At 56.1% G+C, this 15,936-nt stretch overlaps 1 protein-coding gene across 1 annotated transcript in view; it reads left to right on the top strand.

Moving 5' to 3' along the window:
* Window positions 1–15,818, top strand: part of INSRR (insulin receptor related receptor) — a 39,589-nt gene extending 23,771 nt beyond the window's left edge. Inside the window, exons 11-22 of the mRNA XM_084613495.1 lie at window positions 885–926; window positions 1,190–1,485; window positions 2,158–2,294; window positions 3,368–3,533; window positions 4,309–4,417; window positions 6,407–6,477; window positions 7,219–7,448; window positions 8,724–8,834; window positions 9,732–9,891; window positions 10,436–10,565; window positions 11,584–11,718; window positions 12,351–15,818. Coding sequence (XP_084469621.1) covers window positions 885–926; window positions 1,190–1,485; window positions 2,158–2,294; window positions 3,368–3,533; window positions 4,309–4,417; window positions 6,407–6,477; window positions 7,219–7,448; window positions 8,724–8,834; window positions 9,732–9,891; window positions 10,436–10,565; window positions 11,584–11,718; window positions 12,351–12,675 — 1,912 coding nt within the window. The 3' untranslated portion in view covers window positions 12,676–15,818. The remainder of the gene's footprint in view (window positions 1–884; window positions 927–1,189; window positions 1,486–2,157; window positions 2,295–3,367; window positions 3,534–4,308; window positions 4,418–6,406; window positions 6,478–7,218; window positions 7,449–8,723; window positions 8,835–9,731; window positions 9,892–10,435; window positions 10,566–11,583; window positions 11,719–12,350) is intronic.
* Window positions 15,819–15,936: the final 118 nt, after the last annotated feature.

Genomic DNA, 15,936 nt, shown 5'->3' with positions numbered 1-15,936 from the left:
GGGGGAGGAGGTTCCAGGGGCGGGGCTTATTTGCAGGAGGGGATGCCAGAGGGCAGGGCCTAGCCGGGAGGAGAAGGGATTCATAGCCACCTGCCAGGGGGATGATTCAGCCAGAGGTGGGGGATTCCTGGCTCAGCCTCTCCACTCCATCTTGTCTCCACATGCTGCAGGGTAAGGCTTAGCCAGGTTTCAGGAACAAGGGGGACTGCTGACCCATAGCAGCAGCTCCATCATCATCCACATGGTCTGGGGGCGGGTGGCTTAGTTAGGGCATGGGGGATCCCTTCCCAATCTTGCCGGGAAAGACAGGGACGGGAAGGGAAGTGTAGGCTGGTGATTAGAGAAGGGGACTTCTGGGATCTACTCCTGTCTCTGTGGGAGGAGTGGCGTCTGGTGGTTCCAGCATTCAGGACTCCTGGGTTCTCTCCCGAGCTCTGGGAGGGAGTGCCATCCAGCGGCTGGAGTAGAGGTGCTGGGAGCCAGGACTCCTAGGTTCTATCCTTGCTGTAGCCCTGGTATAAACTTGCATTGTGACCTGGGGCCAGTCTTTTTTGCCTTTCTGTGCCTCAGTTTCCCATGTGTAAAATGTGGATGATGATGGACAGGACAGGGGTTCCTGGGGATGAGGTTTGCTTAGCTGATGTTTGCAAAGGGCTTTGCTGATCTCTGTGCTGACCCTGGCCCCAGGGTGGGGTTTGCACGAAATTCCACATGAGGTAAATTTGACCTGTTTGTTAAGAGTAATTTTCCTCCACTCTGATTTTTAGGTCTAGGGTTTTGGCCAGCCAGAGAGAGTCACTCCTTTGCCTCTGGGGTCCCTGCCCTCCCTGACTCGGGTTCAGCACTGTCCACTAACTAGTCCCCTTTCATTTGTGTCTTTGCAGACCCCCTTGGAAGGTGACATCTGTCAAAAAAACCCCTCAGAGGTAAGTGAGGCTCAGTACATCATGGACACACACAGGATAGGGTTAAGAACAGCTGTGAAGAGAACCCAGGAGTCCTGACTCCGAGCCCCCTGCTTTAACCACTCGACCCCTCTCCCCTTCTAGAGCAGGGAATGGAGCCCAGGAGTCCTGATTCCCAGACCCCTCTGCTCTAACTCACTAGTCCCTACTTTACCCCAGAGCCATGGATAGTCCTGCCTCCCTGCTCTAACCACTAGACATCACTCCCCACTTATCTCCCGCAGGACTCGGAAGAGGCGCAGAGGCATCTTGGCCCTGACCAGCTCTGGCCACCCCCTCTCCAACGCCTTCTCTCTGGAGCCCCCAGGGAACCCGCCCCCGCTGCACCGCCCAGGCGCCGCCCCCAAAGCCCAAACGGATTTCCGGATCTTTGAGGACAAAGTGGTGCGGGACCGGACGGTCATCTCCCAGCTGCGCCACTTCACCGAGTACCGCATCGACATCCACGCCTGCAACCACGCCGCCCACACCGTGGGCTGCAGCGCGGCCACCTTTGTCTTTGCCCGGACTATGCCTGAGAGTACGTACTGGCCCCGAGGAAGGGGGGCGGGACACAGGAACCCTCCATCTTGTGCTGGCGGGGGCTGAGGCAGAGCAAGGCATGGCCCACTCCCCTCTTTGGACACTTGGTTGAGATCCAGGCTTCCAGGATACCACAAGTTCAATGAGTTTCCTGGTCTCAACCCAGAACCCCTGGGGATCGCAGTTCGGATCCACCAGCCTGATCTCAAGTGTGGCCCAGGGCTGGGGTGGCTGGGGGGCTGCGGGTCGGGATTGAGGGGCACTGACAGAGTTGTGGGTCGAGGTTTACTTGGTTCTGCCACAGGATCTGGTGCCCTTCTCAAGGCCCCTTCCAGCCCAGGATTTCTGTGATTCTATGGGGGTCCCAGAGCTGGGGTAGCGGGGGGAGCTGTGGGTCAGAGGGCAAGGCGTGGAGCAGTGTGTTTCCTGGGTTAGTGCATTTCAGCCTGGCCCAGCCCCTCCGTTCCCCACCTGCCGCGGGCCCCTGCCGGGGTGAACTGGGAGATCTCTGCTTTTCTCTTCCTCGTTCTGGTGGGTTTGGTGGCGAGGTGGGGGGCCAGGGCTGAGCTGCACTGGGGACCCGCACACGCTGCAGCGCTCAGATCCCCCCCACCCCACACTGCTCCCTACACTGAGTGAACCTCTCGGCCTCTCCTGCTTTGCCCCCTAGCGGAAGCGGATAACATCCCCGGCAACGTCACCTGGGAGCCGGCCAGCAAGAACAGCGTCTTGCTGCGCTGGCAGGAACCCAAGAACCCCAACGGGCTCATCCTCAAATACGAGATCAAGTACAGCCGGGAAAACGAGGTGACGAGACCAGTCCCCCTGTCCCCCAAGCCTGCTTGGCCCACGGCACCTGCCTGCCCTGCCCTGGGATAGGAGCCTCCGCCCACACCAGCATCCATGCATGTTCCTGTCCCCGCCACAGCCTGCTGTAGCCCCAGCCACAGCGACGTGTGCAGGCAGCTCTGGGGGTGCCCGGTTTGAGCCCTGGGGCTGGCTGAGCTGGCAGCCGGTGCCTGGGCACAGCCCAGCCACGGCTCGGTTCCAGCCCATCCTCTGGCTAGCAGCTCTGTCGCTGGAGTGTGCTGGGTGTCTCCAGAGCTGAGCAGAGAAGGGCAGTGTGGGGTAGTGGACTAGGCCCTCAGTGGGGGCTCAGGACACCTGGGTTCCATTCAGGGCAACTGCACTTGCATGCCCCCTCGGTGCTCCAGCGAGGGCTCCCACTTCAGGCTCCCAGCTGTGGCCTCTCTTGGCTGGAGACTGAACGGGGCATTTCCGGGCTGTGGAATCCCCTGTCTATCCTGCGATATTCCCTGCAAGAGACAGACGGCCGGAGACAGCCTGCTCCATGTCTCTCCTCATGCACGGTGCCCGGCGTCCTCGCCGCCCGTCGGCTGCCACCCGGCCCTTTCTGAACAAGCACGTTTACCTGTAAGGGGGAAAGCGTTACAAAGCAAACATTTAAAGATCCTAGGCGCACGATAACCAGCTCACCCCCACGCCTCTCCCTTCCGGTGGAGTTACAGACAGACCCACAGGAATACAGAAACATTTGCCTTTTTAATACAAGGCACTCATCAAACACTTAAACTCTGCATGGGGCTCAGGACACCTGGGTTCTTTCCTTTCTACCCTTGTGCAAGTCCCTCGCCCTCCCTGAACTTTCTCCCTCTCCTCCCAACGGTTTCTTTTCAGCCTTTGAGCTCTCAGAGGCAGGCCCTGGCTTGCGCGGTGTGTCTGAGCTGCACGTCTGGGCCCTGCTCTAGGTGCTACTGTAATATACCTAAATATAAACCCAGGGCTATTCAGCACAGATGTCCTGGCAAATGGCCCCGAGTCCGCAGGAACATCCGTGTCTCTCTCTCTCCCCGTCCCAGGAGGTCCCCACCGTGGTTTGTGTCTCTCGCCACCGCTACGCCAAATACGGGGGTGTCCACCTCGCCCTCCTGCAGCCGGGGAATTACTCTGCCAAGGTCCGGGCCACCTCGCTGGCCGGGAATGGGTCGTGGACTGGACTCATCAAATTTTACATCCTTGGCCCGGGTACGTATCTGGGGTATTGCAGTTCCAGCTCTCCCCAGCAGGGGGCTGGCTGGGGCGGGAGGGGGATGCGGGGGGGGGGGGGGATTGCTGGTTACTCCTCTCCCTAGACTCTGCTGCCCGAGGGGCAGGGGTAGGTCTGCTGGCTTGGGAGAGCCACAGTCCGTACGGAAACCCTGCCTGTGCAGGAGACCACAGTTCCTTCCTGTCAGAGGTGGATTAAGAACGTAAGAACGGCCAGACTGGGACAGACCAAAGGTCCATCTTCCGACAGCGGCCAGTGCCAGGTGCCCCAGAGGGCATGAACAGAACAAGTAATCCTCAAGGGATCCATCCCCTGTCGTCCATTCCCAGCTTCTGGCAAACAGAGGCTAGGGACACTATCCCTGCCCATCCTGGCTAATAGCCACCGATGGACCTATCCTCCATGAACTTACCTAGTTCTTTTTTGAACCCTGTTCTAGTCTTGGCCTTCACAACGTCCTCTGGCAAGGAGTTCCACAGGTTGACTGTGCGTTGGGTGAAGAAATACTTCCTTTTGTTTGTTTTTAAACCTGCTGCCTATTCATTTCATTGGGTGACCCCTAGTTCTTGTGTGAGGAGAAGGAGTAAATAACACTTCCTGATTTACTTTTGCCACACCAGTCATGGCCACTGGCGTAGGAGAGGGCCCACCGGGCCATGCTCTCTGTGCCCACGTCCCAGCAGGAGAGGGGTAGCTTTGTTGCTAGAGTCTCAGTGACGGGCCTGTTTATTCCTCCCCTTCTCCCCCATGCAGCCGAGGAGGAGTCCGGCGGCTTCTACGTGCTGCTGACCGTCATGCCCATCGTCCTCATGGTGGTGATCAGCTGCCTGGTTGTCTTAGTCTTCTTCTACTATAAGAGAAGGTAGGTAAAGCTGCTTGGTGCGGGGGAAGGCTGGGAGTGTGGGACCCACTGGCTCTGGGCTTGGAGCCAGTCATCTCCGGGACCTGGCTATGGAATCCCATTGGCTGTTGCCACTTCCCCAGTTCTAAGTCCCAGGGAGGAGCAGTGCAAAGGAGCCGGGACCCAGCCGGGAGAGATTCCCCCACCCAGTGTCATCCCACCCCCTGGGTGCAGGGGGGACATGGTGGGAAGGGGCTGCGCCCCAGCTGTGGGATGCTCCTTTGTATTTAGGGCAGACCCTGAGTCCCTTGGACCGGCTCAGGATTCAGGGGGCACAAAGCCACCTCTATTCCCATCTCCTGCCAGGCTGGGCCTCCAGACAGGGGACGCCCAGCAAGACCTGAGCCTCTGTTTCCAGCGTGTGGCGAATACTTGCCGGCATTTTGCACAGCGGCCTGCAGTGAGGTTTCTTGAGCTGTCCAGGGCGAGATGTTCCATTCCCTGGAATACGGGGAGAGCAAACGGGACCCCCCCCACACACACACCTTCATCCCCCTGCCCAAGTGCAGGACTGGAGGCACTGAGATTCCAGGGCCCCAGTGTTTGAAAACCTTACGGTCGTGTCTAGGACTAGGGTAATGTGCCTGGAAACAGGCTTTGTTCTGTGCTTCAGAAGCTGCCAGAACCCAACCAGACCAGCCATGTATCTAGTAACTCAGCCTGGTGTGTTATGTATATTCACTAAATAACAATGGCTCTTTACGGATGGGGTCAGTTTTGCATAAAAGACATGGCGTTTTTTGGTGGGGGGTGACGGGAATTGGGGGGGATGGCAGCAGACAGAGAAACCAGAATTAGAGGACCCCGTTTGCAATCTTGGGCTTTCATTTCCCCCCCTTTCCCCATCTGCCCTCTGCAGAGGTGACCAGCACTGATTCTCCCCCTCCAAATCTTTCATACACCCAGGGCCCGGGAGTACGTGACAGCAACTCTCAGATCCCAGCCCAGATAGGGCGCCGTCTCCCTTGAGTTTATTTGCTTGCCCAAGTCAGAACAGGAAAACACCAGCTGCTGAGCCCTAGATTGCATCAGGTTTCAGAAAATAACCACCCCGCAGATTCAGAGGAACCCTCAGCCATCCAGACACGGCTGGCATGGCCCCTGCCATGGCTGGTGGGAGTGGACAGCAGCCTGGCTTGAATAGACCAGGCTGCTCCATGTTTGTGCTGCAAATCAGAGGCATCTCTGCCTATGAATGGGAGAGCTGAGATCTGGTTGTATATTTTGATGGCCCTGGGTCTCTATGTAGCCCAAAGGGGCCAGATCCCTTCCTGTCTTTGGTCTTGATTCTTATCTACACAAAGGCCCCTGCAGTGTAAAAGGGGTGTCAAGTATAACTGAATTCTGCTTCCAGAGCCCTGTGTGCTACCAAAATGGGGCATGCAGGGGCCTTGGTGTCAATGAGAATTGGGATCTTCCGGCTGCATTTTGACTGGGTTTGAATTTTCAGTGTTTGCATTTTCCCTGGTAGCTGCAGCTTCCCCTTCTGAACTTGCAGGAGCGTTTTACAAACTGCTCCGAAATTCAGTCCTGTTGGAACACAGGCCCGGCCCCTGCTGGGGTTCCTTGCATCCTGAACAGGGCCTTCTGGTGCCTGGAAGGACCAGATCCCCCTTGTGCAGTCACTTGCACCAGTGCATCACCTTCTGGATGTTGTAGCTCTGTATACCGTCGCTGTCCTGGGGTAAACGACTGTGCCAGGCACAAAGCAATGGAGAATCGGCCCCTCGTGCACATCCGCTGAGAACAGTAGTTCCAGAATTGCCAGCCCTGGGCCGTATCTTAAGAGGAGCAGAGCTGCTGGGGCTTGGGATGTGGATGAGTTGTGGCAGGCCCCTTTGTGCTGGGGAATTCTCCGGGAGCTTGCTTGGCTTGGAATGACTTGCTGCCCTTGCTGGACATTGTTGGAGTGCGGCACTCATTTTTGTCCTGCTTTTTCCCCCCTCGTAGGAACAATGATGGATACCCCAGCGGCACGCTCTATGCTTCGGTCAATCCAGAATACTTCAGCACCTCAGACAGTACGTACGGCGCTCTCCAGAGAGGTGCTGGGACGTGGGCAGCTTCCAAGCAATAGCCATTGCTGGTTCCAGCATCGAAGGGCCTCTAAATGATATAGCCACTTTATGGATGGGGGAAATTGAGGCACAGAAAGGAATAGGGTCGCACAGGCAGTTTGTGTCAGTGTTTGACCCACTGGACCCTGGGGCCTTGCTTAATCTCTCAGCACAAGATAGGAGTCTTATTGTCAAGGCCTCTGGGGCTGCTTCTTTGGCCCCAATCCTGCACTTGGATGCATTCTTGGAGTAGCTAGAGCCAGGCTGTAACGAGTCCGCTCCGCAGAGGAGCTGAGCACCTGCTGCTCCTAGCCATTTTGGTGGCAGCTGTGGGTGGCCAGGATCAGGCTGTCAGTGAGTCACTCCCACCGCAGGACACATGGCTGGGTAGTTGTATATATAGGGTTCCCGTGGGCACGTGAATGTAGCCTTTTAAACCACCAGCCATTTGTCTTGTCTCAGAGTCACCTAAAGGGTTAATCCCATCCCCATAACCATTAACTTGGCCCGTGAAGCAAAACCCCACACTGGGGGTCCCAGCCAGGATGGAACCTGCAGCACTTACAGATCGAGCTAAAGGAGCAGCTCCCTCAGCTTGTAGCAGTAGTAGACTTTGATTTTCTTCTGTGGCTCAGCCACTAGAGGGAGCCATGAAGCACTCTGCGATAGCATTGGCATAATCCTGGCCTGTGTCTTCCTTGTCAGTGTACATCCCGGATGAGTGGGAGGTGTCGCGGGATAAGATCACGGTGATCCGGGAGCTCGGGCAGGGATCCTTTGGGATGGTCTACGAAGGGATTGCCCAGGGCATCGAGAAAGAGGACGAGGAGACGAAGGTGGCCTTGAAGACCGTCAACGAGCTGGCCACCATGAGGGAGCGGATTGAATTCCTGAATGAGGCCTCGGTCATGAAGGCGTTTAAGTGTCACCACGTGGTATGTGTGGATCCGGTGGGGAGGGGACAGGGGGGATGGATTCTAACAAGGGCTGGTCGTGGTGGAGTCTCTATCTCAGACCAAGACTGGATGCCTTTCTACAGGACATATGCTAGTTCAGCCACAAACTATGGGCTTGGTGTAGGAATCACTGGGTGAGGGTCTCTGGCCTGTGCTAAGCAGGAGATCAGATGATCAGAATGCAAACTATTAATTAAAAATATTGTGGCCATTTTTGGACCCTTTCCCTGTTGGTTTTTGTTTTTCTTTCATCAAAATTTAACATTTTGATATCTTGAAAAGAATTTGACCAGCTCCTTGAAAAACAGGGGAATTCCCTGAAATGGTGTCTCACATCTTCCCCCTCAAAATTCAAATTTTCAAGCAAAATGTTTACATGAAATTTGAAAAATTTGGACCAGCTCCCATTTTAACTTAATGTGAGAGTTGGGTGAGAAATATTCTTTTCCCCCCATGAAAAATGTTAACTCAAATGAAACTGTTTTGATTGAAGATTTTCTTGAATTTTCCCCCCCTTTCTTTTAGGTTTTCATCAAAAAGCTCAAAACTGAAAAGTTTCAGCTGAAAACAGGAAAATTTATGATTTTCAAGGTTTTTTTTTTTTAATGAAAACCTGAAAAATCTAGTTGAAAATAGACATTTTCCTGCAGAAATTTCTATTTAAACAAAAAAAAAAGCCATTTTCTCTTGATTATGGAATATTTTCAACCAACTCCACTCTCCTGTTTAGCTCCCATCCCAGACAGACACCATCACTTCCCTTACGGGAGCTTTGGTGGAGCTAATGTTTGTTTGCCATGCCCGGCCAGATCACTGGGCCATCTCTTCTGCTGCCTTATCTGCTGATATATCCGGCCAGACCATTTAGCTTGATATCCTGACCCTTGTCCTTGTGGAACAAAGCAGTCGTCCATCCAATGGGGGTCCTGCCCCACAAGACAGCCCAATGGTCTATCCAATCAGGTATCCAGCCCCACAGAATAGCCCCATGGTTTGTCCAGTCAGGGGTCTTGCTCCACAAGACAAACCAGGGGCCCATGTGCTGCACTATCGCACCAGCTGCTGGATGAGAGCAGATTCTTGGCCCATCTAGTTCGGTAACGGGTCTGCTGCCGAACGGGACCAGGGCAGGGATCTGGCTAGCATCAGATCTTGCCTCCTGGCCAGGTGGGATCAGACCAGTGGCCCCTCTAGTCTGGTTGCCCTTCCGGCTTTGGAGCTGCTTTTCTAACTCCTGTCTGGCCTTGGCCGTAGGTCCGTCTCCTCGGTGTGGTGTCCCAGGGCCAGCCAGCTCTGGTCATTATGGAGCTGATGACCCGAGGGGACTTGAAGAGTTACCTCCGCTCTCTCAGACCGGACGCAGAGGTGGGTGGCTCGCTGGGGCCGGGCCTTGTGCTGTTCTGCTGCCCGGGGCCTGGAAGGCAGGAGCTGGCCGGGGTGGGAGGAGATGAGACCCAAACTCAGGTTGACGCCCTGTCTCTCCTGGGAAGTGGCCAGTCAGCCTATTGATGGGTGGGGAGGGAATGTTAGGGCAGGAGGAAGGTGCTTGTTCTCCGGGAACCCAGGGGGGTTGGCTGGGTGGAGCTGACATCCCTGGATACAGATGTTCTCCATGCACAGAGCGGGGACTGCCTGGGCAGCCGTTCCCCCCTTTACCACTGCTCAGAGCCCCCCAGGCCTGATATGGAGGGGCCACGTCCGGACTTCATGGCCCACTGATTCTCTGTCATCATCCATCCCTTACTGTCTGTCTGTCCATCCATCCCCATATACTCTATATCTATATCCCTCCATCCATCCCCATACTGTCCATTCATCCATCCACCCCTACACATTCTATATGTCTATCTATGCCCGTACCTGCCCTGCTGCCAGACTCCTTAGCTATCCTGTAGGTGATTTAGAATTAGCTTGGAAGAAGATACGCCTCACATTTGGGAGAGGGGGTTGGAAGCTCTCTGGGGCAGGGAACATCTCTTTGCACTGTGTTTGTACAGCATCTCGAACCCCGGGCCCTATGCCATAGCTGGCTGCTCACCACTCCCACAGTACAGATAATACAAAAATAATTTAGGTCCCAGCTAGGTTGGGTCTCCCGAGCCCATGAAATCCAGACATGGAACTGCCAGGACTCTGGTCCCGTGGTTCCTTCCACAGAAAGTATCCACGGATGTTGATGGAGGGACTTGCGTACCTACCCCTGGGCCCACCCCTCAGTAGCCACATGCCCTTCATCCCCCTCCATTTTGATGTGTCACTCAGAACAACCCTGGCCTGCCCCCCCCATCACTCAAGGACATGATCCAGATGGCAGGGGAGATTGCCGACGGCATGGCCTACCTCAACGCCAAGAAATTTGTGCACCGGGACCTCGCCGCCCGCAACTGCATGGTGTCAGAGGACTTCACGGTGAAGATTGGAGGTGGGTGATGGACATCTCAGTCCTGGGCTGGTCTGGATTCTATCAGCCCCCGCTGACCTTGCAGGGTCAGCCCCTCACTTTATAAACGCCTCTGCAGGTGGACATTGCATGTAAATTTTTCTGGCCCAAAAGGCTTGGAGTCAGGCCATCACTGAGCAGCGTCCATCTCTGCTTCGGGACACTTGGCACCTGGCTTGCAAAGGGGCTGTGTCCCACTGGAGATGTGGGTGAACACTCAGCATTTCTGAGCATCAGCCCCTGTGTTGTTTTCTCCTCCATGCATAGAAGACAGAGCTTTTTCTGGTGCTCAGCACACAGGACAAGGGGCCCGGACTCTTGGGTTCTTTTCCTAGCATGACTGCTGACTTGGGCAAGTTGCAAAACAGAGCGGGCTGTTGGGGTGTCAGTCCCCTGTCTCCTCGTGCCACAGGGGTGGAAGGCGCCATGTAGATGCCAGTGTTACTAGCAGATAGCTCAGCGCTAGCCAGGACGGATGGTCCTGGTGAGTGACCTCTTTTCTCCTTGGCTCCTCCTTCCTTGAAAGATTTCGGCATGACCAGAGACATCTATGAGACAGATTATTACCGGAAAGGAGGCAAGGGGCTGCTTCCTGTCCGCTGGATGTCACCGGAAGCCCTGAAAGACGGGATCTTCAACACCCACTCTGATGTCTGGTAGGTGTTCGAGGACCATCGGGACCGATCTGGCCTGTCCAGTATCCTGCTCCCAATAGCAGTGTCACGGAGTCCCCGGGCGATGCTCTGGAACTGTTCCCCATGAAGCCAGGCAGGACTCTGGGGGAGTCTCCTTTCTGTGAGCAGACTGTCTTCAGGACACACAGCTCACACAACTTCCACCTTCCTGGGCCTGACCTCGGAGCATTCGGCATCCTCTGCCCCTCCGTGCGCTTCCCACAGCGAGTCCGCCCAGGCGGGGTCCTGGGTAAGCCAGAGGGTCCTGCCCCCCAACTCCGCAGTCAGACATGACTCTCAGCCAGCCAGTAAAACAGAAGGTTTATTAGACGACAGGAACACGGTCTAACACAGAGCTTGTAGGTACAGAGAACAGGACCCCTCAGATGGGTCCATTTTGGGGGGCAGTGAGCCAGACAACCCAGTCTGCACTTCACTCCATGTCCCAGCCAGCCCCAAACTGAAACCCTCTCCAGCCCCTCCTCCTCTGGGCTTTGTCCCTTTCCCGGGCCAGGAGGTCACCTGATTCCTTTGTTCTCCAACCCTTTAGCTCTCACCTTGCAGGGGGGGAGGGCCCAGGCCATCAGTTGCCAGGAAACAGGGCGTTGGCCATCCTCTGTGTCCAGACCCCTGCACACACCTGCCCTCTAGGGTTCTGCAGTGATCATACACCCTTACCCCACCACCTAGATACTTAAGAACTGCCTAGGGGAAACTGAGGCACCCCCACACTATTCAGAGGAAACATTAAGAACAGTCCTGCTTTGTCACAAACAGACAGTACCTGATGCATCGGAGGAAGATGAGATCCTCCCATAATGCACCTGGCTGACTGAGCAATGCTGGATGGGACATAATAATGATGTGACCGGCATATGAGGGCTCTGGTTTGGTGATTTCTGGTGAGGGTGCGGGGAACCCCACCTCGATGGGTACGCTGCTGCTGCGGCTCTCGGGGGGAGGCAGGAGGCTGATCCAAGCTGTCCCTGTGTCTCGGCAGGTCGTTTGGGGTGGTGCTCTGGGAAATCGCCACGCTGGCTGAGCAGCCCTACCAGGGCTTGTCCAACGAGCAGGTGCTGCGCTTTGTGATGGACAATGGCATCCTGGAGAGGCCTGAGAACTGCCCGGAGAAACTGTAAGTCACTCCCATGCCCCTGAACTCGCTGCCTAGGGAAGGAGGCCAGGGAAGAGCCCCCTCCATGGATGCGTCTGCGTCTGGGGGGCCTTGGCTCAGTTTCCCCTGCCTGTCCTACCCTGGGCTTTAAGTGTAAGGACTGGGTCCAGACATCATTCCACTCCGTCTGGGTCTAACGCCGGTGGCCAGCTCGCGTGAATAGTGCCCATCACCATCACCACTGGCCTGGATGGTGACCTTCCCAAGAGTCTCTAGATAAGACCCAAAGCCGGGGGAGAGCACAGTACTGTGGGCCTCAATTGGCCTTCACCCTGCTCAGTGGAGAACGTGAGTCAGGCCTGGCCCTGCTTCCTAGCAGGGCGGACGCCGCGAGCATGGGCTGGTCCCCCGGCCAGCAGCCTCAGCAGAGAGGCCAAGGGCTGAATGGGAGACCCAGCTCGCCCCTGGGGCACGCCTACAGGGGACACAAGCAGGGCAGTGCGTGGGGACTATTCTGGGGGTGGATGCCCTTAGCCCCTAGGGCACTAAGTCGGGTTCCTGTCCCCGGCTTGAATGCCGGGCGAGGAAGGGCTGCTCCTCCGGCTGGCTGGATCCAACTGAAACCCATCTGTCTCCTCTCTCCCTCCCCCCAGCCGCGAGCTGATGAGCTGGTGCTGGCAGCAGAATCCCCGCCAGCGCCCCTGCTTCACCCAGCTTCTGGAGAGCATCAAGGACGACATGACCCCCAGCTTCCGCAACCTCTCCTTCTTCTACAGCGCTGAGAACAAGCGCCGGGGCTCCTGCCAGCCCTCGGATGTGGAGATGGACAACCTGCTGGAGGAGGAGCCGCCCTCCACCCTGGCTGCCCTGCACCTCCCGCTTGCCACCGACGACTGCCCCGGGCCTGCCCTCGCCCCACAGAAAGACCAGGGCTATCCCAGGAACTGCTGTCACTTGAATGGGGCGCCGTGCCTCTGAGAGCCGGGGAGCGCCAGGCCGCGGCTGCTTCCAAAGCCTTCATTGCAGAGAAGACCCCGTAGCTATTTTCCGTTCCATAAGGACCATGCAATGGACCGTCTGGTTCCGCCACTGACCTCTCTGGAGGTCCAGGTTCCCAGGGATCCCCAGCACTGATACCCCTTCCACTCATCGCAGCACTGGGATTGGATCTGATCCGCGTGAGCAGCTGGTTGTCATCCCTCCTGGCGGGGGAAAGACCCCGACTGCATCCTAGGAGTCCCTTTGGGTCCCCTGCCTCCTGGATGCCAGGGCTTCTTGCAGGCTTTGAGAGGGACGGCAGAGCAAGAAGCTGATTAACGATTTGGGGGAGATGGTGACTGGGCCTTTGAATTGCAGCCGAGAGTGTCTGGGCAAAGGGGAAACCCGGGGCGCTCCGCGAGCACAGAGCCTGCTCCGTCAGCGACGCTTTCGAGGTGCGGTGCAGGGTGACGGATGCCTAAAACGGACACTCCTGTCGCTGACGGGCAAAGCCATTGGGACGAGCAACGTACTGAGACAGCTCCTTGGCTAGAAAACAATGTCCCACTTCTTGGGGCCCGGACAGTGGAGGGCTGGGCTGTTCCCTGGACACAGGGGTCTTTTCCCCTTCGGTGGGAAATGCAGGCGAGCGGCTGCTCTTGTGGGGTGTGTGGGGCATGGGGACCCTCACCTCTTGTCCTTTGTTTTTTTCTCTTGGTTCTTGTTCGAGTTGTTCGGGGGTGGGGGGGGGTTGAAGGCACTTTGGGATGTTTTCTCCCCTTCCAGCCAAGGCACAGACAGATCCTTAGCTGGGTGGAATCGTCGGTGCCCCGCTGCACTTGACAATTCCAGCTGGGGGGGTGAGGGGTGCTGGGCGCTCCAGGTCTCTACCAGCTCCATAGCTGCCAGCTGCTGGGAGCGATGGCCTCCGGCTTGGAGCCGGCAAGGGCTGGAGGTGGATCCCTGAGACTCGGGCAAGGCTGCGGTTGTGTGGCCTGGCATGCTCAGACACTAACGATGCTTCCAGCCCCTGGGACGCACACACCGAGCCAGGCCTCAGCTGGCGTAACCGGACACAGCTCCGTTGCCTTCGGGGCAGCCGCGGCTGCGGGGGCTCCCAACGGTGACCTGTTTGCTGTTGAATCCCTCCTCCCTTTTTGCCAGGGGAGGAGAAGTTGCATCTCCTGGCTCCCAAGGATGCACGTTCATTCTCTGGGCCGGTCCTAGTTGGGGGTTGGGGGCACTCTCAGTCTCATCACCAGGTGTCTTTCTGAAACCCACCTTGGGACGGTCTATGTTGCAGCCAAGCTTGAGCGAAGGTCCGTAGCTGCTGGCTCCCCCAGATAGAGATCTGCATGGGCAGCAGTGTTCTCTGGGCCAGTGGGGGTTGGCAGGTAGATGGGCTGAAAGCCTCCAGATGTTGTTGTTATTATTTATTATCTGTTGTGAGTGGCGCCTGGGAGCCTCAGTTGCAGCCCAGGACCCCGTGGTGCTAGGTGCTGTACAAACACACACCAAAAAGGTGGTCCCTGCCCTCCGAAGCGGGAAATTTAGATGGCTAGAGAAAATTTTTCCTCTCCAGGCTGCTGATGAAGGGTAAGATCTTCCCAGTCCCACTGAGTCCATTCCCTTTGGAGGCCGGTGGTGCGGTGACTTTAAGGATGGGAAGGGAAAGGCTCCTTGGACCACCCTAGTGTGAAGCAATTCCTCTCCCTCCTTGTCCAATCCTTGTGCTTGGTTGCTGGAAGTCACCCCTACCGCCACCCAGTTCCACGGGAGTTTTGCCTGTGGGATGGCTGGGAGGACTAGCCCCTGAGGTTCAGATGTTCAAGTCCTTCATTCCCCTAATCTCCCCCCCTCCATAACCTGTCTCACCAGCCCTAAGGTGTCTGTTGCTTTTCACCAACCTCCCTGCACGCGCCTTGACATCTTTTTTGTATCAAGGAGATGAAAACTCGGCACCTTGTCCTGGCTGGCTACCTACCAGTGCCAGGTAATTGGGGCTTTGTTCCCCTGGGGACATCAGCGAGGGCTTTGTACGGGACATGGGCAGTATCATTCCTGGTTTCAGCATGAGTCCCATGAGATTTGGTGTTTCTCCTAAAGCTCCAGCTGCTGGAGTCATGTGATGATGTGAGAATCTCTGGTTTAATTTTTTTTTTAAAAAAAAGAAGTTTCTGTCTCTCATGGTTGTGAAGAAAATCTTGGAAACTTGACCCTAAAGGCTTAGAAAGCAGACGGCAAAGGAAAAGAACCCAAGATTTATTTTAAAAAAATCTCATGATTCCCAAGCCAGCCTCAGGAATTTTTGGGGCCTCCCTCATGCTGTCTGAACCCCTGAAGTGGGGGCGTTGTGCCACAGGGCCGGGAAGTCGGACGCTCATTTTGCCATGAAAACTTCACTGCTGAGAGGCTTGAGGCTTCTCCAGCCGTTGTATTTCATGCCATGAAAGTGTCTGTTAATGACAGAGCCTTCCTCCACAGTGGCCCCGGTTGCTGAATAAACTCCGGTCCCCCGATCGTGGTTCCACCACCCTCTTTCAGATCCCCAGCGGGAGATCTGCGAGGACAGAGGTTTACTGATCTTTTTTTTTTTTTTTAAACATACAAAGGTGATTCTCCCCCCCCGCCCCCTTTTTGTTTCCTGGAGGGAAAGGAAAAAGAAGAAAATGGAAGGCTTTAAACCTGTGTTGGGGGTTGCGGCTGCGGGCGGAAAAGCCCCAGCCGAAGCAGGAATGAAAGCAGGATTGGTCTGGTGAAGAGTTGAAGCCGAGTGGTTATGGAACGCCGAACATCTCCCTCGCCCTTTTCATCAGTAGATCTCAAAGCTCTTTACAAAGGAGAGGGCAGCCCCATTAGCCCCATTGTAGAGATGGGGAAACTGAGGCACAGTGAGGCCAAAGGTCACCCAGCAGAGCCAGGAATTGAGCCCTGATCTCCTGCCCCCTCCATCTGCTTGGCTGCACTGCTTAAAACCTTCAAGCTCTGGACCAAGCCATGTTTTCAGTGACACACCTGCAAACTCAGCGACTTCGGTGGGCGTGACCACAACGCGTTTGGTGTGTTATTTGTTGGAGCTGGCTTCTACAAGGGACTTCGGAGAAGCCGGCTGCAGCGACGGCACAGAGAAGTCCAAATAAAGGAGACCGTAAAGCTCAATGGTTTCTTTTCGTCATTGCTCATGCGCATCTGGGTGCCATTGGTGGCAACTTGGTTCCTGCCATGTAGCCGGCCCCCAGCAGGGCTCGTGCGAGGGTCCGT

The sequence above is a fragment of the Lepidochelys olivacea genome (assembly GCF_965140295.1).
Source record: "Lepidochelys olivacea isolate rLepOli2 genome assembly, chromosome: 24".
Classification (NCBI taxonomy): domain Eukaryota; kingdom Metazoa; phylum Chordata; order Testudines; family Cheloniidae; genus Lepidochelys; species Lepidochelys olivacea.
Note: the sequence above shows the minus strand (reverse complement) of the source record. Positions and strands in the feature narration are given on the sequence as shown.